At 42.8% G+C, this 23,828-nt stretch overlaps 1 protein-coding gene across 10 annotated transcripts in view; it reads right to left on the reverse strand.

Annotated features, from left to right (window-relative positions):
* The window catches only part of BRD3 (bromodomain containing 3), a 123,631-nt gene that overhangs the window by 88,872 nt on the left and 10,931 nt on the right, over positions 1-23,828 (reverse strand). For 9 of the 10 annotated variants that reach the window (XM_073599584.1, XM_073599583.1, XM_073599582.1 and 6 more), the window contains exons 2-3: positions 676-987; positions 108-245 (exon numbers count right to left, since the gene is read on the reverse strand). In XM_073599584.1, the coding sequence (XP_073455685.1) occupies positions 108-245; positions 676-876 (339 nt within the window). In that variant the 5' untranslated portion in view covers positions 877-987. Of the gene's footprint in view, positions 1-107; positions 246-675; positions 988-2,902; positions 3,041-23,828 lie in introns of all 10 variants that reach the window. The other variant, XM_073599576.1, reaches the window with a different exon arrangement.

Genomic DNA, 23,828 nt, shown 5'->3' on the forward strand with positions numbered 1-23,828 from the left:
CTCCCCAAGGTAATACTTAAAACCTGGCCTGTTAGTGGGTCCTGAGGACAGGAGTTGAGAACCACTGTTATAGATTATCATGAGTAGGTCTTGACATAGACACTCACCTTGTTGTAGATGTAACAGTTTGTAAACATGGTATTAAAGTCCTGCATGCATTCATTTGCACTCCAATAATAGTTATTTTCAAGTCTCTTTTTTATTGTCCCCATATCCATTGGATTTTTGATTATTTTGTGATAGTCCTGCAAGTAAAAAAAAATGGGTGGTTTAGAATTTGTTTTGGAGAAAACCAGGTCAATGTCGGATGGGTGCTTTTTACATTTAAGAAAAATAAGTTGAGTGTAGCAGGTGTCAGCTCTGTGGCCTTGCACTCATACATTCAAACATTCCAGCACTTTGTGACAAGATCATGGAGCTTAGCATTCACCCACACAGCAGTACTTCTGAGAAGAGTTCAAAGATGCACTACGATGATGCTAAAGGTAGCGGTTTAAAGCATATAATCCTTCAATGTTTTTGTATGACATTACACTGCCAGCTAACACTGCAAGAAATCTGACAACTGCAGTGTCTGCAAATTAATGTGCAAAGAGCAACTAATGACATCACCCTAATAAAAGGATTTTGGTAGAGTAGCATTCCCTGTAACACAAAAGCCTGGAGGTGACTTACAGGTAGGTTGAGCTTGATGCAGTCTACCGGCTGGTAGAAAGGCCAGGCAAACTGGTGCTTCCAAAGGGTCTTCACCACCACATTCTGCATGTACTGGAGCTGATTGGTCTTACGACCTGGTTTGTTGGTGTTTGTGACCTCTGGAGGGGGAGGATTTACCGGCCCCTGTGGAGCCTGGGTGGTGGCAGTGGCAGCAGACATGGTTGCCTGTCTCTGGGTTATTTCCCTTCACAGCAACTCTGCAGGGCAATCTCTTCTTTTATGGCCCCCGGAAAGGAAGGACATCCCATTTCAAGGATACCACCATAGAACCTAGATGGAAAAAACAAAAAATATGATCAGAAAACCTGGGTAAACACACACACACACACACACACACGATTTGGGAAGTCATAGAATAGGCTAAACTAGCTCGGTTTCTGCCTTAAACTAAAAAAAATTTGATTTTTTTTTTTAAATCGTTCCTAAAACTCTTGCAAATGCATTACAAATATTAGCCAAATATCATGTAAAGAGGGAGGGGGAATAGATTTTTTTTTTTTTTTTTTTGCACAGAGTCATGTTTCATCACTGGAGAATACTGCCAACTGCCTAAGATAACTCTTTCAACATATAACTGCTATACAGTAACAAAAGTCTTGATGCTCTTACAAACTGGAGAGTTCTCCAAGACTAAGGGCACTTTCACACTGAGGCGTCGGCGGTAAAGCGTCGCTAAAAGTTTTAGTGGCACTTTTCGACTGCTGGCGGGGCGCTTTTAACCCCGCTAGCGGCCAGATAAAGGGTTAAAAGTGTGGCTCCCACGGCGCTGCCCATAGATTTCAATGGGTAGGGGTGCTTTAGGAGTGGTGTATACACCGCTGCAAAGATGCTGCTTGCAGGACTCTGGCTTTCACACTGGAGTGACAGGAGAGGCGCTTTTTACAGGTGCTATTTTTAGCACTATAGCGCCTGTAAAGCGCCTCAATGTGAAAGTAGCCTTACATCAAGAAACAATGTTCAGCACTAAACCTAGATGACTCAGGCAACAGGTTGTTATTAAACCAAAAATTGCATATGGTTTTAAAGAGAAATCTTAATGAAAAAAGATGCAAAACTAACAAAATCAGCATCCGGTTATTATAAAATATATATGTTGTATAAAGTTTCTATCAAAGTCTTCCACAATCATTACATAAAGAATCCTTGATAAATCCTTCATGAAAAATCATCCTGTGGTTGGCCAATTGAAGTACAAGGGTGCAAATCTCTTGACAGCAGTAAGGCCACCCAAAAACATAAGATACCCTATTCTCTTAAAAATGAGCATTTTCAAACTGAACATTTTAGGAAAGACTGTTCGCATAAAAGGATCCAAGATGCTATTTTTTTTCCAAGAACTTTATCCAAGTTTACAAGAATGTACATGAGTGTTAACAATTAAATCTTGACAGTACAAGTATATATTTCATCAATTGGGGCGTATACCCCTGTATGAAGAAGAAATACAGAAAGTGAGTAATTCACTACAAAGGGAAATATAATAACGGAATAAACATTTTTCCCCCACTCAGCCCTCCCAACTAAGATGTTAATAGAAAATAAACCTATAGGAATTATTAACCTGCAGTAGAGCCGCACGATTAATCGTTTTAAAAAAATTACGATCTCGATTCAAACCCCCCCCTTGCAATCTCTATGCAGCATTTACACAATTCAATTATGTAAGTGCAAAGATGTTCTCTAATCACTCAGAGGTGTCAAAAAAAAAAACAAAAAAAACAGGCAAATACTTATCTACATTGTCAGTGCTGGGAGAGAACTATAAACAATGTAATTTTTAGCTCAGAGGAATGAACCTTGTCCGTAAATGAGGACAGTTTAACCACTTAACTACTAAACCTTTTTCTGACACTTGTTGCTTACAAGTTTAAAAAAAAAATCAGAATTTTCTGCTGGAAAATTACTTAGAACCTCCAAACACACATACATAAATACACACACACACACACACACACACACACACACACACACACACAGTTGTGCTCATAAAGTTTACATACCCTTGGAGAATTTATGATTTCCTGGCTTTTTTCAGAGAATATGAATGATAACACAAAAACATTTTTTTTCACTCATGGTTAGTGTTTGGCTGAAGCCATTTATAATCAATCAACTGTGTTTACTCTTTTTAAATCATAATCACAACAGAAACTAACCAAGTGACCCTGATCAAAAGTTTACATACCCCAGTTCCTAATACAGTGTATTGCCCCCTTTAACATCAAAGAAGTCTTTTGTGGATGGATGGCTCTTTATCTTCTCAGATGGTAAAGCTGCCCATTCCTCTTGGCAAAAAGCCTCCAGTTCCTGTCATTCATATTCTCTGAAAAATGGTCAAGAAATCATAAATTCTGCCAGGGTATGTAAGTAAACTTAGGAGCACAACTCTATATACAGTATCTCACAAAAGTGAGTACACCCCTCACATTTTTGTAAATATTTTATTATATCTTTTCATGTGACAACACTGAAGAAATGACACTTTGCTACAATATAAAGTAGTGAGTGTACAGCTTGTATAACAGTGTAAATTTGCTATATATATATATATATATATATATATATATATATATATATATACACACACGCACACTATATATTTTTTAGGGTTGCACAGATACCACTTTAACATTTAACACAGAGTACCGATACTTCTTTGCAAGTACTCGTTGCTACCAGTTACCGATACCTATCGCGTAGGGTGGGGGGGAGGTTGTTAGGGAGTTAGGTGAGGCTGGGTATGAGGGCAGGGTAGTATAGGGATTGTGGTGTGGGAGAGTTGAGAAGAAAAAGGCCGCGATCGCTTGGGGGGGGGGGGGGGGGGGACATGGGAGGGTCATTGGTAGACATGGGGGCAGAGGTGACAGCTAGTGGGGGGAGGAGGCAGTACCAGGGCATTAGGAGGGTCAGTAACCGATCTGTACCCTGCTGACACTGTACATACTACACTAACCTGTTTGCAGGACTTGCTCCCCTCAGAACTCGGTTCTGCTTCTAGGGACGCTTCCACAGCTGCCTCACACTATAGAAATACACGTGCTGATTTTGTCCAGCCCCTTGCCAACCCCCCACTCTCTGTCATTGGGTAGCAACCAGCCAGCCATCCAGCCTAGCAAATAAACAGTGTAGTCCCTCGCGCTATCAAGTGAATCAATCTAATCTAATAAAAATTTGCAGCTAGACCTAAAGTGTATACAGTGCACAAAATTGGTGTAAGGTAAAAAAGTGATCAGCGCAACTTAATAAAATGTATGTTACCTGTGAGAAATAAATAAGGAATCTCCTATATAAAATAGGCAAATACACTCCTGTCCAAAATTGAGCAATAAAGTGTACCGTGTAAAATGACAATAAATATAACAAGGTGCAAAATACACTCCTGTGCAAATACAAATACACTATTTGGAGAAACACCACTGGCTATTACCGGCTTCAAAGGTCGGGTGATCCATAGATATCCCCCAGCTAAGTGGATTGCTAATGCTGTATATACTTCATACTGAGGTAAGAGTCCAGAGAGCATTAAGTTGTATTTATAAAGATCTCCTATTGAAAGATTCCCTTTGATGACATGTTCAGCACTTTGTCTATTTTAGACATAGTGGACTATATTATTACACTACACAGTTTTGTGCTATATTTCCATGCCTGTGAGCTATCTGGGACTTCATACTCATTTGCACAGATTATTTATTAGCTATTTGCACGATACGTTATTTGCACAGGAGTGTATTTTGCACTTTGTTATATTTCTTGTCATTTTGCACAGTACACTTTATTGCTCAATTCTGCACAGGAGTTTTATTTTGCACAGGAGTGTATTTGCTTATTTTACATAGGAGATTCCTTATTTATTTTTCACAGGTAACATACATTTTAATAAGTTGCGCTGATCACTTTTTTACCTTACATCCAGCCTAGCAGCCAGCTCTCTCTCTCTGTGCAGGAACAGGAAGGAAGGAGTTATGACATCACCCACCCTCTTCTTGTTTACAGAGCCAGGAGAGGATCGCGGCGGTGCTGCATAATAAAAAAAGACAGCCGGGAGCAGGAGCGTCAGTGTGGCCAGCTGTCAGACTGTTCCCACTGTGCTGAGGAGTTTCCCACCACCCTGTCCTGGCGCCGTAAGGCACGTACTGCTTCGAACCCCACTGCTGGAGGGGAAGAGGAGGAGGCATCCCACCCCCAGCTGACATCACTTACGGTATCGGAGCATTTTCAAGAGTACCGATACTCGCGAAAATGCCTAGTATTGGCACCGATACCGATAACTGTGCATCACTAATAAATATATCTAATTTTACACACATACATACACACACACACACACACACACAATCTCACAAAAGTGAGTACACCCCTCACATTTTTGTAAATATTTTATTATATCTTTCATGTGACAACACTGAAGAAATGACACTTTGCTACAATGTAAAATAGTGAGTGTACAGCTTGTATAACAGTGTAAATTTGCTGCCCCCTCTAAATAACTCAACACACAGCCATTAATGTCTAAACCAATGGCAACAAAAGTGAGTACACCCCTAATTGAAAATGTCCAAATTGGGCCCAAATAGCCATTTTCCCTCCCCGGTGTCACTCGTTAGTGTTACAAGGTCTCAGGTGTGAATGGGGAGCAGGTGTGTTAAATTTGGGGCTGGGGTAGTCGTCCCCACCAGGAGAACACAGTGATAACATGCTAGTAGCTATAAACAGCCGCTAGCAATAATTGCATGTAAAATCCAACACGCTGGTTGTACCCAAGTTGGTCGATCAATCAACTTGGGTACATTCAGCTTGCCCATACATGGTTTAAAAACAGTCTACAGCCAGCTTTAAGGTGGCCAAACAATTTTGGCAGGTTTTGGCAGATCACTGCTGAATTGGCTGAAATTGGACCCATTGTGAACACCACCCAGCTCGATAGAAGTGGACTGTTCAACTAACTTTCGTTGAAGAAGCCAGGTGTAAAATAGTCAGCCAAACAGTGACTGAATCCAATCAAATTCAGCCAATGTTCAAGTATTCTGACAGCTGTGGGTGTTGGCTGTCAGAATAAAACAGTAGTCTAGGGAAATTCACCCATCTACGCTACTCCAAGCACTTTCACACTAAGGCGGTGGGGGAGTCATCTCTTTACTGACGTTTTAGCAGCGCTTTTCGGCTGCTAGCGGGGCGCTTTAAACCCCGCTATCGGCCGATGAAGGGGGTTAATAGCGCCCCGCTCCAGTGTGAAAGCACTCAGGTTTTCATACTGGAGTGACAGGAGAGGCACTTTATAGGTGCTATTTTTAGCGCTAAACCGTCTGTAAAGCGCCTCAGTGTAAAAGTAGCCCAAGTGTGGATGTAGGAATCAGTTCTATGTTTATCGCCAAGCTTTATTTCTGTTCATACTCTTTGCATTGACAGACTGCTGTAATTAGATCATCTGAAAAACAACCATTTTAGCTCAGTCTTCAAGAAGAAAATATTAGAGCAGAAATGTCCCCTACTCAAACTAACATTTTAATTTGGCCAGAATGTTATAATGGAGTACTAAATTCTCTGTGGATTCCTAACTCCATGCAACTTCCTTCTACAGAATCCGAAGTTTAAGCAGAAGGAAACAAAGCTGGGGTAACTATTTTCCTGATCATACAGTAGAGGACACTGGTAGATTCAGAGACGAATGAGTTATAGGCAGTTACCTTCAGGTGACTGGACCTTATAAAAAAAAAATAAAATAAAAACGTATTGAGGACCACCATATAGTCCTTTCAGTAATTGTTAGTTCTTTAGGTACTAGACATGGGTCAAGCTATTAGAGAGTCTATCTTGCTGCCACAGCCTCGACAATTGAATTCTCTCTACTTCCAGAAGGACCTCAAAAGAGACCTTGTTCCACTGTTACTAAGCAAATTTGGCGGGCTGTGGTTTGGGCCTACTCGGCAAAGGACAGAGTTCCTCCTTTTAAAGTGAAGGCTCATTCAACTAGATCTGTTAGTGCATCCTAGGCTTATCAGCATCAAGCTTCTGTGTTGCAAATTTGTAAGGCTGCCATCTGGTCTTCGGTTCACATATGTACTATGTTTCACAGAGTGGGCATTCAGGCTTCAGATGATACTGCTGTTAGCCTCCCCTCATCAGTACTGCTTGGAGACATTCCAGTCCCTTCTAAATCTGCCTGTGTCCTATACTATATGATCAAAAAATTGTTTTTACAGGCAAGTTAAATATCCTTTTACCTGACTGTCAACAGGGATCCAGAAGCAACATCATACACATTGCTTCTAGATCAAGACGTGTGCCCGCTCTCTTCCCTCCGGCACCCACTATGCTGATCCTGGGCCCGCAGATAGGCAAGCGTAGCCCGGAACACATTGCAAAGGGCACTTTATGCAACATAGAGGGAGGCATGTGGACCATCCCCAGTAGGACACAGGCCCAAAGCAGAATCAGACTATCCGTCAGTGGCTCACTAGGTATTGTCAGAAACCAGGTGGGGGAGATGGGAGATCCAGTGACCGGGCACATTCTGATGCCACCTTAGACTGTGTGGCTTTAGCAGGACAGGGAGAAAACGGTTTTGTCTTCAGGAAGGGGGTATGTAAAAGGAACTAAAGCCATTTTAGCCAGCTGCCCATCCACTCACCGGTGGTAAGGAAAGGGCGCAAGTTCAAGCCTTTAACACCTTCACAGGTGGGCGGACAGCGAGAGAAGGCAAGGGAAGCCCTCTGCTCCATCAGTGACTGCTTGTCACCCATCAGAGGAGGGCACCAGCTCTCCTACAAATGTAAGCCTTGTAAGGGCAATGCCCATAGTCAAGATGGTGAGCGCTGAATCCCGCTTAAGGAGGCCGCAAAGCCACAGTCTCGATTACCGGCCAGCTTGACCACTTAGTCCGCACACCGGGGGGGGCACATAATATAATGGGGAGAGTCACACAACCCAATAAACCAATTATAAGAACAACAACAAAAAAAGATGAGGTAGAACTGGTGTCAATTATTTCCATATGAGTCGATAACCATACATTGCATATATAGACACACATACAGACAACATATGAAAAGGGGTTAGACTGTACCAATATATGGAGTACCAGACAGACTAGGAGGTGCAAGTTGAAGAGGATTGTAACCATCTATCCCAGATTTTATTATACTTGCCCGGGCAACCTCTATTTACGTAAATCACCTTTTGTAAGGGGTTAGTGATTTCAGCAAGCCAAGCAGCTAGCGTAGGGGCAGCCGCCAGGATCCAATTCCGAGCTATTAGCTTTCTCACTGCAAATGTTTCATGGAGGAATTGGAGCGTATATTTGTCTATTCCGGCAACAGGAAATAGGCCCAGAATCCATTGCTTTGGATCCAACGATACTGGTGAGCCCTTTAGGTCGTGTAGGAACCGAATGACCTGTGACTAGCATCCCTGAATCTGAGGACACTGCCACAGGAGATGGTCAAAGGTGCCAACAGAAATCAAACACCTGGGGCACATAGAGGTGCAGAATTTAGCCATTCGTTGCGGTGTCAGGTATGCCTTGTGTGTAATATAGATTTGTGCAAGTCTGTCAGACAGTTTGGGGGACACCAGCTTGGGAGTTTCTAGCACCTCAACCCAATCCTCGTCCTCCAATTCTCCAACACCATCTACCCATGCTAGCTTAGTTACAGCTGGAACAGGGAGCATATTATAGAAAACAGATATGAGCTGACGTGGTTCATAGCTATATAGTACATCTAGGGACGATAGTTTATGGGTACTTATCCTGCTCTGAGTGTGCAGTGCGTGTTGCACCTGAAAGAAACGAAAAAGCATATAATTTGGAAGGTTGAATTCTGTTTTCAACTGAACAAATGTCTTAATCTCTCCACTGTGACGAACATGTGACAATAGGTACAGTGCCTTGTAAAAGTATTCACCCACCTTGGCATTTTTCATGTTTTGTTGCTTCACAGCCTGGAATTGACATGGATTGTTTGAGGATTTGCATCATTTAATTAAGGCCTCATGTACACTGTTGCTCATAAATGGACGACTGCTCCTGAATTCTCCTATATATTATCTTATCAGTACATGTACACAGGTTCATTTATAATCGTTTCTAGGCAGTTTAGAGGCTTTTTTTGGAACCCAAAAAAATGCGTTTAGAAGCATTTCAAGCGCCAAAAGCTTCTAAACGCGGTAACTTGTGTTTCGTTTACAGTATTTCATTTTTGGCTATTTTGGAAAAAAAAAAAAAAATTCTTTTCAAAACGCTTCTAAACACAAACGCGGCAAAAAGGGGCATGTAAACGCAGCAAAACGAACGTTTTAAACATGGGTTACCATCTGTCAAGTTAAGCCGTTCAGGAGAGGTTGTAAAAACGTCCCATGTACATGAAGCCTTACAGAACATGCCCACAACTTTGAAGATTTTTTTTTTTTTTAATTGTGAAGCAAACAACAAATAGGACAAAATAACAGAAAGTCAATGTGCATAACTATTCATCCCCTAAAGTCAATACTTTGTAGAGCCAACTTTTGCAGCTATCACAGCTCCAAGTCGCTTTGGATAAGTCTCTATAAGCTTGCCACATCTTACCACTGGGATTTTTGCCCATTCACCCTTGCAAAACTGCTCCAGCTCCTTCAAGTTGGATGGTTTGCGCTTGTGAACAGCAATCCTTAAAGTGGATGTAAACCCAATGTCATCCTTTCTAAACTACTGCCATAGGGGTTATCCATAAGGATATACATGCCTCCCGCATGTATCTTTACCTGTCAAATGTCTCCCCTCTGTCTGTTATGAGAGCTGAAAAACTGCAGATTCTCTGGGCGGGTCTGTTGTCTGGAGCTCAGTGGGTGGAGTCGTGATGTCAGTAAACTCCCCGCCCACCTCTACACTCCCCTTGTCAATATGCATTTTCTCCTGTGTATTTCTAACTGAACTTCTGGTATGATCTCGAACATCCAGTGAAAAGACAGGAAAGTAACCAGCATGCCAAATCATGCTGAGGTGTGGAACAGCCAATCCTTGCAGAGCTGCTAAAGAAAGGAGTGGGGGAGGGAATTAAAAAATCATGCCTGTGTCTTAGGCTGTCACTCACAGCAAGGGGGAGTATTTGACAAAGTTTTTGTCAGTTTGTCAAGATTTCTCTCACTGAACAATAAAAGGGGATTGCTCAGAGATGAATTAACTCTGTGTAGCAAGACTGGGCTCAAATGATAGGAAATATTATACTCTACAGTATGATATCAAAAAAAAAAAAAAAAAATTTCGGGTTTACATCCACTTTAAGTCTGCCACAGATTTTCTTTTGGATTGAGGTCTGGGCTTTGACTAGGCCATTTCAACACATTTACAAGTTTCCCCTTAAACCACTCAACTGTTGCTTTAGCAGCGTGTTTGGGGTCATTGTCCTGCTGGAAGGTGAACCTCCATCCTAGCCTCAAATTACACTTAGAGTGGTACAGGTTTTGCTCAAGAATATCCCTGTATTTAGCACCATCCATCTTTCCCTCAACTCTGACCAGTTTCCCAGTCCCGACTGCTTAAAAACATCCCCACAGCATGATGGTGTTCTTTGGGTGATGTGATGTGTTGGGTTTGCGCCAGACAGCGTTTTCTTTGATGGCCAAAAAGTTCAATTTTAGTCTAATCAGACCAGAGCACCTTCCTCCTAGGGCTGGGAGATTTTCCAAAAAAAAAATCTGCAATTTTCTTAAAAAAAAAAAAAAAAAAACCGCGATTCACAATTCAAATAGAGTTTTTTTTTTTTTTGGACACCGCACCGGTCCTGAGGAGCTGCGGGCAGGAGTTTTTAGGCAAGGCCGCGGTTTTGGCCTAGTCCACGGCATCCGGACTAGGCTGAAGCCACGGCCTCGTCTAAAAACTCCTGCCCGCAGCTACTCCAGACCGGCGCGGTGAAAAAAAAAAAAAAAATCTAAAAAAATCGATTTGCTTACATTCTGAATCGAATTGACCTCTCAACTCGATTCAAGATGTAAATCAATTTTTTCCCCAGCCCTACTCCCTCCATATATTTTGGGAGTCTCCCACATGCCTTTTCGCAAACGCCAAACGTGCCATTTTGTTTTTTGCTGAAAGTAATGGCTTTCTTCTGGCCTCTCTGCCATAAAGCCCAACTCTATGGAGCGTACGGCTTATTGTCGCCCTATGTACAGATACTCCTTTCAAAAAGGTGTGTATATGTAATGACAGATCATGTGACACTTTTTGCACACAGGTGGACATCATTTCACATTATGTGACTTCTGAAGGTAATTAGTTGCGCCAGAGCATTTTATGGGCTTCATAACAAAGGGGGTGAATACATACGCACATGCCAATTATCAGTTTTTTATTTCTGAAAAATAGTTTTATGTATATTTTTTTTCCAATTTTACTTCACCAACTTAGACTATTGTGTTCTAATCGATCACATATAATTCAGATTAAAAAAACACTGAACTAAAGGGGGTGAATGCTTTTGCAAGGCACTGTATATACCCTGAGATATCGAAATGGTGGGGTCAGGTACCTGAAGAAACTTCGGGAGAAGTTTATTATACCACAGGGGGGTATTGCCATGGAACACAGAACAATCCATCTTGGACATCATCAGGTCCCAGACCCTTTTGTGCTGAAATGAGAGTCCAGAACGATTTGGATAAACCATAGAGCCCCTCAGACCCCGCAGCACATCACAGAATGGGTGCGGGAGTTGTGAGTCTGCTGGGCTACATACCAGGGCCAAATCTATGTTTGTCTGACTTATCTATGTGGTATAAGTGGGAGAGCTGCGCTGCTAGGTAGTAGGACCCAAAATCTGGGACTGCAAGCCCCCCAATGTAGCTTGACACTGTAGAGCTTTCCAGGAGAGTTTGTGCCTGCCCGCCCCTGTATAAAGGATTTTAGGAGTCCACGATTTTGAAGTACTTAAATAGAATGTATATTGGAGAAAGCCACAGCACATATAAGTTTTTGGGCAACAGTATCATCTTAATTAGGCCTATGCACCCCATCATCCCACTGGCAATCTCTCACGTTTGGATTTTGGATTTAATGAGCGGAATTAAAGGCTCCACATTCAGCGAGATGAAGTTGGCCGTGGACCGGGAAATCTGTATTCCCAAGTGTTTCAGTGTGTTTACTCTAACAAGGGGCAAACTGGCCTGTCCCCTTGATGGGGGGAAATACATCCATGGGAAGGATCTGGGACTTGTCCCAATTCATTTTGAGTCCCGAGAACCTACCTAAGTTGTCGATAATCTGCAGGGCCATCTGGAGGGAGGGGCCAGAGTCAGAAAGATATAGAATCACATCGTTAGCATATAGCCCCACCCTCTCCTCCACTGAACCAAATGTCAGCCCGTGAATACCCAGGTGTGCCCTAATTGCTACCGCCAAGGGTTCCACTGCCAGTGCTTACAGCAAGGGTGGGATGGAGCACCCCTGTCACGTCCCCCGTGAAAGTGGGAAGGCGCCAGAGGTCCAACCATTAGCCACCACCCTGGCCTGCGGAGCATTATAAAAGGATAGTAAGCCATTTGACAAAGTTGGGCTGAACCCGAAGCAGCGGCGACACTGCCACAAGTACTGCCACTCAACAGAGTCAAAGGTCTAGGCTGCGTCAAGAAAGACAATTACTCTAGACCAGGGATATGAAATTAGCGGACCTCCAGCTGTTGCAAAACTACAAGTCCCATCATGCCTCTGCGTGTCATGCTTGTGGCTGTCAGAGTCTTGCAATGCCTCATGGGACTTGTAGTTCTGCGACAGCTGGAGGTCCGCTAATTGCATATCCCTGCTCTAGATCCTATTTCGTGATGGGAAGCCTTAATATTCATAAAGAGGGTCTAGTATTAAAGGCTGCGTTTTTCGCTGGCATGAAGCCCATTTGATCAGGGTGAATAAGGTAAAGAATGACCTTATTGGGGCGTAGGGCTAATACTTTGGCTAATATTTTAATGTCAGTTTGCAATAGTGAGATAGGCCTATATGATTCGGGTAGGTGGGGGTCCTTGCCTGGCTTAGGGATAAGAACTATGATGGCTTCACGCATAAATTCGAGAAGGGTATTGGCGTTGAATTTCGCTCAATAAAGAGCAAGGAGTCTAGGGATTAGGGTATCTGAGAAATGGGCATAAAATTTAATTGGTAGCCCATCAGAGCCGGGAGCCTTAACTTTCTCAAAATGTGAAAGGGCAAGCTTAATGTCGTCCGTTGAAAGCGGGGCCTCCAACATATCTGCCTGTTCTTTGGTCAATTTAGGGAGTGTGAGGCCACCAAGGTTTTTCCAGGTCCTGTGGAAGATAGCTAACCTTAGATGTGCATACTTCTTGAAAACAAAATCTGCAAATTCCCTGACAATCAAGGCGGGGTCCGTGATGACGCCCGCTGTATCAGACCGTAGGGTAATAACCACCGGAGGTCTGGAGTCCAGATGTGCCAAATAGGCAAGCAGTTTACGCGGACATTCACCCTGTTCAAAGATCCTTTGTTTACTAAAGAGCTCGCTCCTGGCACACCTGGTCAACCGCCCTACTTTGAAGCTTTAACTGTGCCAGTAAGGTTAGGCAAGGGTGATGTCACACAACTATCCTCCAGTTCAGACAACTAAGCGGTATGTTTGTTTTCTAGTACTGGTTTTCCCTAAAATGAAGTGGGCAGCACGGCCAATTTAGTATGTGATGTGGAGGTTGTCAGTGGTGGCTACTCATACATATCAATATTGACAAGATTGAAGAGCCTGCTCTGAGCACTTAAGTGGACTGGGTGATCTTAAAGCAGATCTTCACCGTAAAAAGAGCACCACAAACCAAAAATACTATTCAATTTGTTTTTAATACTCAAAGTAAACTCCCCCATCAATCCATGTCTCCATTTTTTATTTTGTTAAGAAATCAGTTTGAAAAACAGCTCCCTAGCATTTCTGGCCGTGGCCATCTTGAGTAATAGCAGATGGGTTTTTGGCCCCATCCCTATTACTGTCTGGTTTCTAATAAAACAATATATTCCCTAGAACTGTAACCATTGGGGAATGCTAATCATACCTTCAGTAACCTGTTACACTATGTGGCTGGAGACCTTTAAAATTAACAATGAAAAAATGGCTCCATGGAATAATTTGAGTATTCTCCCGACACTGGCTGGTGACATCTGCTTGCTTTTAACATAGCTGCAGGAAATAAAAAAATACAGCTGTATAAAAAAAAAATTAAAATAAATAAATAAATAAATAAATAAATAAATAAAAGGGACATGTCTGTTTTCATGTTTACACCACACAGAAATATTTTGAATGTGCCTTATGTAACCAGGCAAGGAAATGCCAGGACTTTGGGGGTCTGTCTGTAACTGCACAACCCTGGTAGACTTGGGATTAGCAATAACTTAACACCTCACTAATATCTTCATTTGTTTAAAAAGCAAAATGTTCTTGTTTTTTTTTTTTTTTTTTTAATGTGGAACACTTCACAAATTTGCGTGAAACTTTTTAACCTGCTACGGCGAAAAAGATAGATGCAATCTGGTTGGCTGCTTAGCACAAAACTGAAACAATCACTTTTGGTTAACGCTGAAGTTTGCAGAAGAACTAAAAACAATTTTTTTTTTCTTTCAAGTTTTGGATAGTGTGGAGAGGGATTAGACCACATGATGTCAGGTGCAATTTGCAGTTTGTGCCTGCTAGGGAGATTTAAAAGTCCTGTTTATCCTTATCAAGGGGTTGTAACACCTTTTTTCTACAAACAACACACATGCCTACACTTACCTGCTCTGTGCAATGGTTTTGCATGGAGCAGCCCGATCCTCCTCTTTTGGGGTCCCCCGCCAGCACTCCAAGCCCCTCCTCTTGATTCCCCACGGAAATCTGCTTTCCATCGGGGCACCTGTGCGGGCTTGCTCCTGACTCCTGATGCTGCATTCATTGACACAGACAGCAAGACTCGGCCCAGCCCCCATGTCACTGGATGTGATTGACAGCCAATGGCTCCTGCTGCTATCAATCTGTCCAATGAGGAGAGAGACAGCAGCTGGAGCCACTGCGCTCATTCACATAGCTTTGTCGGATTGGGTTCAGGCAAGAAAAAAAGGGGGGGGGGGCTGTAGCACAGAAGGTTTTACACCTTAATGCATAGATTGCATTAAGGTGAAAACCCTTGAGGCTTTACTACTTTTAACTACTTTAAAATTTGGGGTTGTCCCCAGAACTATAATAATGGAGATATTTTCAAATGGGGACGGTAGTTCTGGTGACCGCCAGAGATTCTCCCACTTCCTGCTTTGGCTAAGGGACAGACGTAAAGGGAAATCTACCCGCTGGGACACAGATGGCTAAATTACACCTTATTAGGAATAACCCTCCTTTACTCTACCTGCAAAAAAAAATTAAGAAAAGTTTAATGGCACAGCAAACATTTCAGGATTCTGTTTTCCTGCAGTCACATCTCGGTCAAGCAGGTACACCTGGTTTCTGATGGAAAGAAAAATTAACATCTCTATGAGTTGAATGCCACAATGTTCCATCAAGGATAGCACAGGAGGTTTATCTGATGAATAAAGTGGAGCAAAGCTAGCGGGTAAAGACAACAATTTCACCATTCTAAAGTAGATTCTGCTCCATTCTGTGATAACTTTATACATGCAGCCATCAGATTTGCCAGTCTGGTCAATACATTGCCTTAACCTTGACAACACAGGACTCCTGACCTGCATGCTTGTTATTGCTCAGTGACTTATTCAGTAATGATGCAAGGATGAAATTAGCAAGCACAAGCCCGAACCTTTTACATACAGGTCAGCAATGACGGTGACCTGTCACTTGACAGGTTTTCTACTTCTGAAATCGACGGCTTTACATCCTATATAGAATGCAGCATTCCATGCCATCGCCTACTGTGACCAACAGCCACCTGCAGAGTTTACACTTCTGTCAGGATGCTGTATCTTCTCATTTCATTCCAGAAAATGTAATTTTAAACGTTTAGAAAGACTTACTGTGATGAAAGAGGTGAACAAAATGGAGAACGAAAAAAAAAAAAAAAAAAAAAGTTTAATTATTTTATACAGGATTTCACAGCTTAGTTTGCCAAAAGCCAAACTCCAAGCTGCATTGGGGTTTACACAATGGAGAGCCAGCCACTGCCGCAGCTCTTTCTTGGTGTTTCTGCACATTGTTGCTATATTCAATGTCTCATGTTTCCCAAAAAAATAAGAAAAAAGGGGAGGTAGAGAACCACAATGCAGAAGAGGACTGCTTAAGGAACAGCACTGTTTGCAGAGATTCACTTATATACAGCACTTGAATGATAAGCAATAAGAAAATGTCTCAGATAGCTTAACCTCCCAGATGTCTACAGTATGGAAGACAAGAGGCCTCTTCCACTATGGCCACTTGGTGAATAACAGAACTATTATTTTGCAATCTTTCTAGGACCTCCACATGATCTTCCTAAAAAAAGCTTTTTTACGATTGCCTACAAATTAGACATTACAGCCAGTCTTTGACTAAAACTCTTAAATATTCTCAATTGACCCCATTCGAGAGACTTTGTTTAGAAGGCCCGTCTAGCAAAGGGTTGATCTCTCAAAATTACAAAAGGTTAATTTCCCTGCCATCTCATACCCATCCAAAGCATCGCTACATGTTAGAAGTTTTATAGAAGCTACCCCTTACCACCAGGCAAACAATGTGGTCTCAGGCAGCTCCAGAGAGCTCCATCTGCACTTTGTATAAAAGAAAGCCAACATAAAATACTTTTTCACTGCTACTACACGCCAGACAGATTGAGGACACTGAATCCAGCCTATGGAGAGTTCCATCATGATCATCCCCAAATACCAAAATCACAAGAATTTAACCCCTTTCCGCCGACCGCACGCACATCTGCGTACTCGGCTTTCCGGGGTTATACCGGGATGATGCCCGCAACTGCAGACATCATCCCGGTACCGTTGTTTAGAGCGGGCGATCGGCTATCTGAGTATAACAACCGATGCGGCTAAAAGCCACTCGGCTGTTATACTGGAGGAGCGGGAGGGGACATCCCCCCCCCCCTCCCGCCGCCTCCTGCCGCTCTTACCGGGCCTCCCGTGCGATCGGGAAGCCCGGTGTCCAATCGTCCGCCTTCGGCGGCTGGGGGTGGGCTGGAACGAAGCTGTAGGCGGCTTCGTTCCAGCCTTCTCAATGTAAACGTGGAAGCGACGTCATGACGTCACTTTCCGTTTACTCAGCTGCCAATGGCGCCGGTTTTAAAAAAATATACAGTGTTCAGAATCGCCGTCCATAAAGAGTACCTGTCACCACCTATTACTGTCACAAGGGATGTTTACATTCCTTGTGACAGCAATAAAATTTTAAAAAAAAAGTTTTTTTTAAACACAATTTACAAGTATAAAAAATAAATAAATAAAAAATTTTAAAGCGCCCCCATCCCGTGAGCTCGCGCAGCGAAGAAAACGCATACGGAAGTCGTGCCCGCATATGTAAACGGTGTTCAAATCACACATGTGAGGTATCGCCGCGATCGTCAGAGCGAGAGCAATAATTCTAGCCCTAGACCTCCTCTGTAACTCAAACCTGGTAACCGTAAAAAAAATTTAAAGTGTCGCCCATGGAAATTCATAGGTACCGTAGTTTGTCGCCATTCCACGAGTGCGTGCAATTATAAAAAGGGTAACATGTTTGGTATCTATTTACTCGGCGTAACATCATCTTTCACATTATACAAAAAAATTGGGGTAACTTTACTGTTTGGATTTTTTAAAATTCATGAAAGTGTCCCTTTTCCAAAAATTTGCGTTTAAAACACTGCTACACAAATACCGTGTGATATAAAATACTGCAACAATCTCCATTTTATTCTCTAGATTCTCTGCTAAAAATATATATATAATGTTTGGGAACGCTAAGTAATTTTCTAGCAAAAAATACGGATTTTAACTTGTAAACACCACATTTCTAAAATAGGCTTAGTCATGAATGGGTTAAAGTACAAATTATCATTTAATATTGGCAACTTTTACCAAAAAAGGTAACCGACAGTGAGCAGTGGTGCACAAAGCAGAAATGATCATATGACAATTAGACAAATATTAAGCCGGAAACCTCTGTTTTATACGTTGGCGCCATTGCTGATCAATGTATGTTAAGACCATGTATAATGTCCAGTCGCACATTAATGCGTATGTCTGGCGAAACTGAACAGACAACAGAACAAAATTATCAAAGTATGTCTGGGCTAAATAAGTACATATGCATGCTTCCCCATGTCTTGTCTCTTCAAAAGTGCAAAAAAAAAAAAAACCCTGTTGATCCTGCCATCCAACAAGCTCCCAAAAACATGTAGTGAACTGGCAATGCTGTTTCCAGTATTTTCCTTTACTTCCATTTTTAAGGAGAAAACATTTGGAAAAGTGAATGTCATACACTTTAAAGCACATCTCCAGCCTCTCACATATACACACACACACACACACACACACACACACGGCTTTTTTTTCCTCAGAGAATAGGTGCAGGAACTCCCCCTTTTGAGTCACCCCTTTTCTCCACCTCCACCCAACTCCGAGCATCCTCTACCTACCTCCCATTACTGCCCTTTTAGAGAATACAGAACCAAAGTATAATTTTGTGGTGATAGGTAATTTGTATGGAATTTGTTACTAACAAGAAAAGCAGTAAAATAGATCCCCTGTAGCCAGTAACAATAAAGCCCCCTCCAGCAACAATAGATTCCCCCAACATCCCCCAGCAGCAACAACAGATCTCCTCAAAGCCAGCATCAATAGACTCTACAGCAGCCAGCAACAATAGTCCCCTCCCTCAACAGTAGATCTCTCCCAGCCATAACTGACCTCTCAGCGATATAAGACCCACCCCCAGCAACAATAGGTCCCCCACCAGTAAGAATAGACACTCCTGCAAAAATAGCTCCCCTCCAGGTACAATAGATCTCTCAGCAGCCAGCATCAATAGACCCTGCAGCACACCCCAGCACCCCTTACCATTACATACAGTCAGTGCTGGAGGTGCCGGAATTGCGTTCCCGCTGAAAAAAAGCCCTGAGTATGTATATACACACACACACTTATACTGTGTGTTGAGTTATTTTGAGGGGACAGCACATTTCCACTGTTATACAAGCTGTACACTCACTACTTTACATTGTAGCAAGAGTGTAATTTCTTCAGTGTTGTCACATAAAAAACTATAATAAAATATTTACAAAAATGTGAGGGGTGTACTCACTTCTGTGAGATACTGTAATATTTAAAAAAAAAAATATATATATATATATAATAATTTATTTTTTTTTTCCCTGGATGAAAATGTAGAGGGTTGCACCCCCAGGGTCCATGACACCCACAGACAGGAAGGACCACCAATGTATGGGTGAAAGTTATTAAAACCCAAAAGCAAAAATGTAATGGAGTGTTAAATGTATTAGATTTAGAACCACTAACAAATTGAAGCCAAACTCCAGCTCATACTAGGTTTATAAGCAGTTACAGCAAACATTTTTTCTGTTGGGATAAAGGTTTGTCTCATCCATGTAAAACTGATGCATTCTGCTGGAGAGTTTGTGCTGTGAAAAGCAGATTTGCCGACTGGATTACCAGATGAAAATACAAAAAAAAGAAAGCCTAAGGCCTCTTTCAGATGAACGATCCGTTCAGGTCCGCCTGTCAGTGTTTTTAGGCGGACCTGAGCGGACCCTCCATAGACATCTATGGAGCGTCGGATGTCAGCGGTGACATGTCCGCTGACATCCGACCCGCTCCGATCCGAAAAAGTGTAACGGAGGAAAAACCTGCTTTTCCATCTGGTTTTGGATCGGATCGGGTGACGACGGAGTCTACGGTCCGTAGTCATCCGATCCCCCATAGGGGAGAGCGGCACTGTGACAGGTCCGTCGCTGCACACTGTGCAGCGACGGACCTGTCATCTGCCTGCTCAGCGGGGATCCCCGGAGCGATCCCCGCTGAGCAAGCGGATGTTCATGGGGCGGATCATCTCGGATCCGTCCCGTGTGAAGGGGCCCTAAAAGGAAACTAATACAGCCATCACATCTATGAATTGGTAAGCTACAATATAATAAAAGGTTTCCTTTTAGGTTTAATACTGCTTAAAGCGGAAGTAAACCCATCCATAAAACAGTTTAAATTACGGCACGTGCCGGAAATGTAACACTCCCATTGGTTGTGCTCTCAAACTGTCAAACCATCCAATTGCTGACATTATAACTGATCACATCACATGTGCAGCATCATGGCAGTTGTGGATTTTAACAGAGGCAAAGATGGCAGCTTCCTTGGCTGAAAACAATAGGGGGGAGGGTTTACTTACACTTTAAAGTTCTGAATGTGTGGGGCACAGTGCTAGAGAGCAAGTTCGAAGCCAGAAGCTGCCTTTTTATTTTTGCTGAACAGCAAGATCCCCTTCAGCATACAAATATATCAAGCAAAAGAAACTACTGAACACCAGTAAAGATATGTACCTGCTCGTAACACATGGAAAGGTACAAAAACTGCTTAACCGCTTGCCGACCAGCCACCGCAGTTGTACTGCGGCAACATGGCTTGGCTGCGCATATCGCCGTTATCTTACGTCACTTCCTTTTCTGGCCACTAGGGGCATGCGCCCCCTGCTCGCCCACGAAGCCTATGCAAGTGCCCGGCGGTCACGAATTACACAGGGAGCTGAAGCTCGGTTCGGGTGCCCCCATAGCAAGCTGCTTGCTGTGGGGGCACTGAACAGGAGGGAGGGGCCAGGACCACCAAAGAGGGACCCCAGAAGAGAAGGATCTGGGCTGCTCTATGCAAAACCACTGCACAGAGCAGGCAAGTATGACTTTTTTTTGTTAAAAACAACCACCACACAAAGGACTTTACAATCACTTTAAAAGTTAAAAAACCTCCCCAATCATTTCCCAAATCACTTACCTGAGTCCTACATCAGGGAGAAGAGGAGCGTGCCGACGGTGAACACCAAAGAAAGGTAAGGGGACGCTATGTGCAAGATTAGTGCACAGAGAACGCAAGTATAAACCTCTTTTATTGTAATAAAAAAAAAAACTGACTTTACAACCTCTTTAAAGAGGGAGTAAACCCTGATGGGTTTTACTTCCCTGCAAAGGTAAAGCATAATGGGCTACTATGCATCGCATAGTAGCCCATTACGTGTCACTTAACTGACACCAAAGACCGCGCTGTCGCCGTTGTCCCCACAAGCAGGGAGCTTCCATCTTCACTCCTCTTCCTTCTGGGGCCACGAACCCCGGCTATGTGACTGGCCAGAGTCGCAGGAGCCGCCAGTCACGGCATGACCCCTATTAGAAACGCCACGATGTGCCCTTTCTAAAGGGCACATGCGCCGATGACACCAGCGCATGCGCAGTAGTCATCGCTGCTCGCTCATCATTTTAGTAAATATCTCCTAAACGGTGGATGTTTAGGAGATATTTCAAGCACCTACAGGTAAGCCTTAACATAGGCTTACCTGTAGGCGAAAGTGGTTGTACAGGGTGTACAACCACTTTAACCGCTTCAGCCATGGAAGATTTTACCCCCTTCCTAACCAGAGCACTTTTTGCGATTTAGGACTGCGTCGATTTAACTGACAATTACAAGGTCGTGCTACGTTGCACCCAAACAAAATTGACGTCCTTTTTTCCCCCACAAATAGAGCTTTCTTTTGGTGGTATTCGATCACCTCTGCGGTTTTTATTTTTTGTGCTATAAAAAAAAAAAGCGACAATTTTGAAAAATAAAATGATAAAAAATGTAATATTTTGTACTTTTTGCTATAATAAATTATCCCCCAAAAACTAAAAACAATTTATTTCCTCAGTTTAGGCCAATAGGTACTCTTCTACATATTTTTGGTAAAAAAAAAAAAAAAAATCTCAATAAACGTATATTGATTGGTTTGCACAAAAGTGTCTACAAAATAGAGGCTAGTTTTATGGCATTTTTATTATTCATTTTTTTTTTTTTACTAGTAATATAGCGGCTATCCACGATTTTTATCGGGACTGCGACATTATGGTGGAGACATCGGACACTTTTGACACATTTTTGGGACCACTGGCATTTATACAGCAATCAGTGCTATAAAAATGACTTTTAATTTAAAAATTAAAAAATTATGATTACTGTAAAAATGTCACTGGCAGGGAAGGGGTTAATCACTAGGGGACGATGAAGGGGTTGTGTTCCCTCTCTGTGTTCTAACTGAAGGGGGGAAGGGACTGTCTAGGGGAGATGACATACTTTGTATGAACAGACAATCAGTCACTTCTCCCCTCAGATAACCGGAAACTGTGTTTACACACACAGATCCCGGTTCTTGGTGCGTCAGCAGCGATCGTGGGAGCAATCACCGCCGGGCACTGACACTGGCTCCAGGGGCGAGCAGCGAGCGCCCCTAGTGGCCACAGGGCAGTGGTGGTTAGATAACGCCGTTTCGCCTAGCCGTGCCATTCTGCTGCAGTAAAACTGTAGCGGCTGGTCGGCAAGTGGTTAAGATACGCATCCAATAGTCTTAAAAATATCCATACTCCCCGCTGACACCACCACTTGTGGAAGAGAGTTCCATATTCTTACTGCCCTGACAGTGGAAAACCTCCTGCACAACTTAAGGTTAAACCACTTCTCCTCCAATCTCATTGTGTGGTCCCGTGTCCTCTCACATGTCCCCTCCCAAGCGTCTTTTCTCCAGCGAGAATACATTTAGTGCTTGTAGTCACTCCTCAAATTGGAGGTCCTCCAGTTCCCTTATTAATTTATTTGCCCTTCTTTGGACTCTCTCCAGCTCATCTCTTTTGAGGACTGGTGACCAGAACTTGACATAATATTCCAGATGTGGCCGGACCAGAGTTTTATAAAGTAGCATTATTATAGTTTTAGCTCTGGAGTATATCACCTTTTTTATGTATACTAATAATCTGCCAGCTTTGGTAGCTGCAGCTTGACATTGCATGCTATTGCACAGTCTATAAGATGAAGAGTTCAATAAATGCCCTCTGATCCCTCCTGTATTGATTTGTATTGTAATTGTACTGTCTGCCCTCATGCTGTAAAGCTCTGCGCAAACTGACGGCGCTATATAAATCCTGTATAACAATAATAAATGCACAATAGAACAAGTTTTGCCTGTAGTCCTAAATGTAAAGTCAAAGTTTACTTAAAACAGAAAAAAATACAAATAATAATCAGCACAAGGGACATTACTTAAGCCCAGTACACGCTTACAGTTTTGTTTCTTTTTACCCAGCGGACTGAACGAAAAAAAAAAAAAATAGGAGGAGCTTACCGTACTATGTGATGTTAGTACAGCGATCTCCCGCTGAGTTATTGTAAATTGACAGGGGGGTGGCCCCCACCATTGGCTGCGAGTGCTGATCGGATCCTGATCATCTGTGGTTTTTCCAGCATGCCCGTTTGGCAGAAGCTAGACATTAGGCCGGCTTCTGTTGGGCAGGGGGCTGTACACATAGGGCTGAATGTCGGACAGTTTCTATTGAACCGGCCAATATTTGGCCCGTGTGTACCAAGCTTTACTTCTAATAGCACATAGTCCCTTGTCCTGATGTGTCTGCCTTTTGCTGAAATGTTCTTCCTTTGAGAACATCTGTCACCTCCTCCCCCCAACTGCTGTAAACTTCCAGGAGCACCAGGGGTTATTAGAACTTAGTGACTGCGTCAGGCACTCATCACGATTGGCCAACTATGCCTGCCCTTTCCAGCCAACTTCTTAATTCACTGAAGCCAGTTCTACATCTTCTATAAATGAAACACAGTCCATGAAACATGGGAGCTGACCCGTTTCATCCATGAGAACTGTAGTAACGGTGTGTGAATATAGCAGCTGGGCAGAAATGGTAGACATAGTCAGACACCGTTGATGAGCACCAGTGACTTCCCCTTAGTTCTATGAACCGGACCCCCACTGCACCAAAATATTATGGCTGTGCGGGTGAAGACACAGCAGCCCAAGGGATACACCTCACTGAAGGTGAGTAAGGTCTCCTGTGCTGACTTTTTTTTTGTGGAAAACTTAGGATTTAATGCAGCTAAAAAGTGAGGTGCTGAACAAAGAGAAGTTTGAAAAAAGAAGATAAAATACCAAAACTGCAAAGAG

This window comes from Aquarana catesbeiana, linkage group LG09 (genome assembly GCF_042186555.1).
Source record: "Aquarana catesbeiana isolate 2022-GZ linkage group LG09, ASM4218655v1, whole genome shotgun sequence".
NCBI lineage: Eukaryota > Metazoa > Chordata > Amphibia > Anura > Ranidae > Aquarana > Aquarana catesbeiana.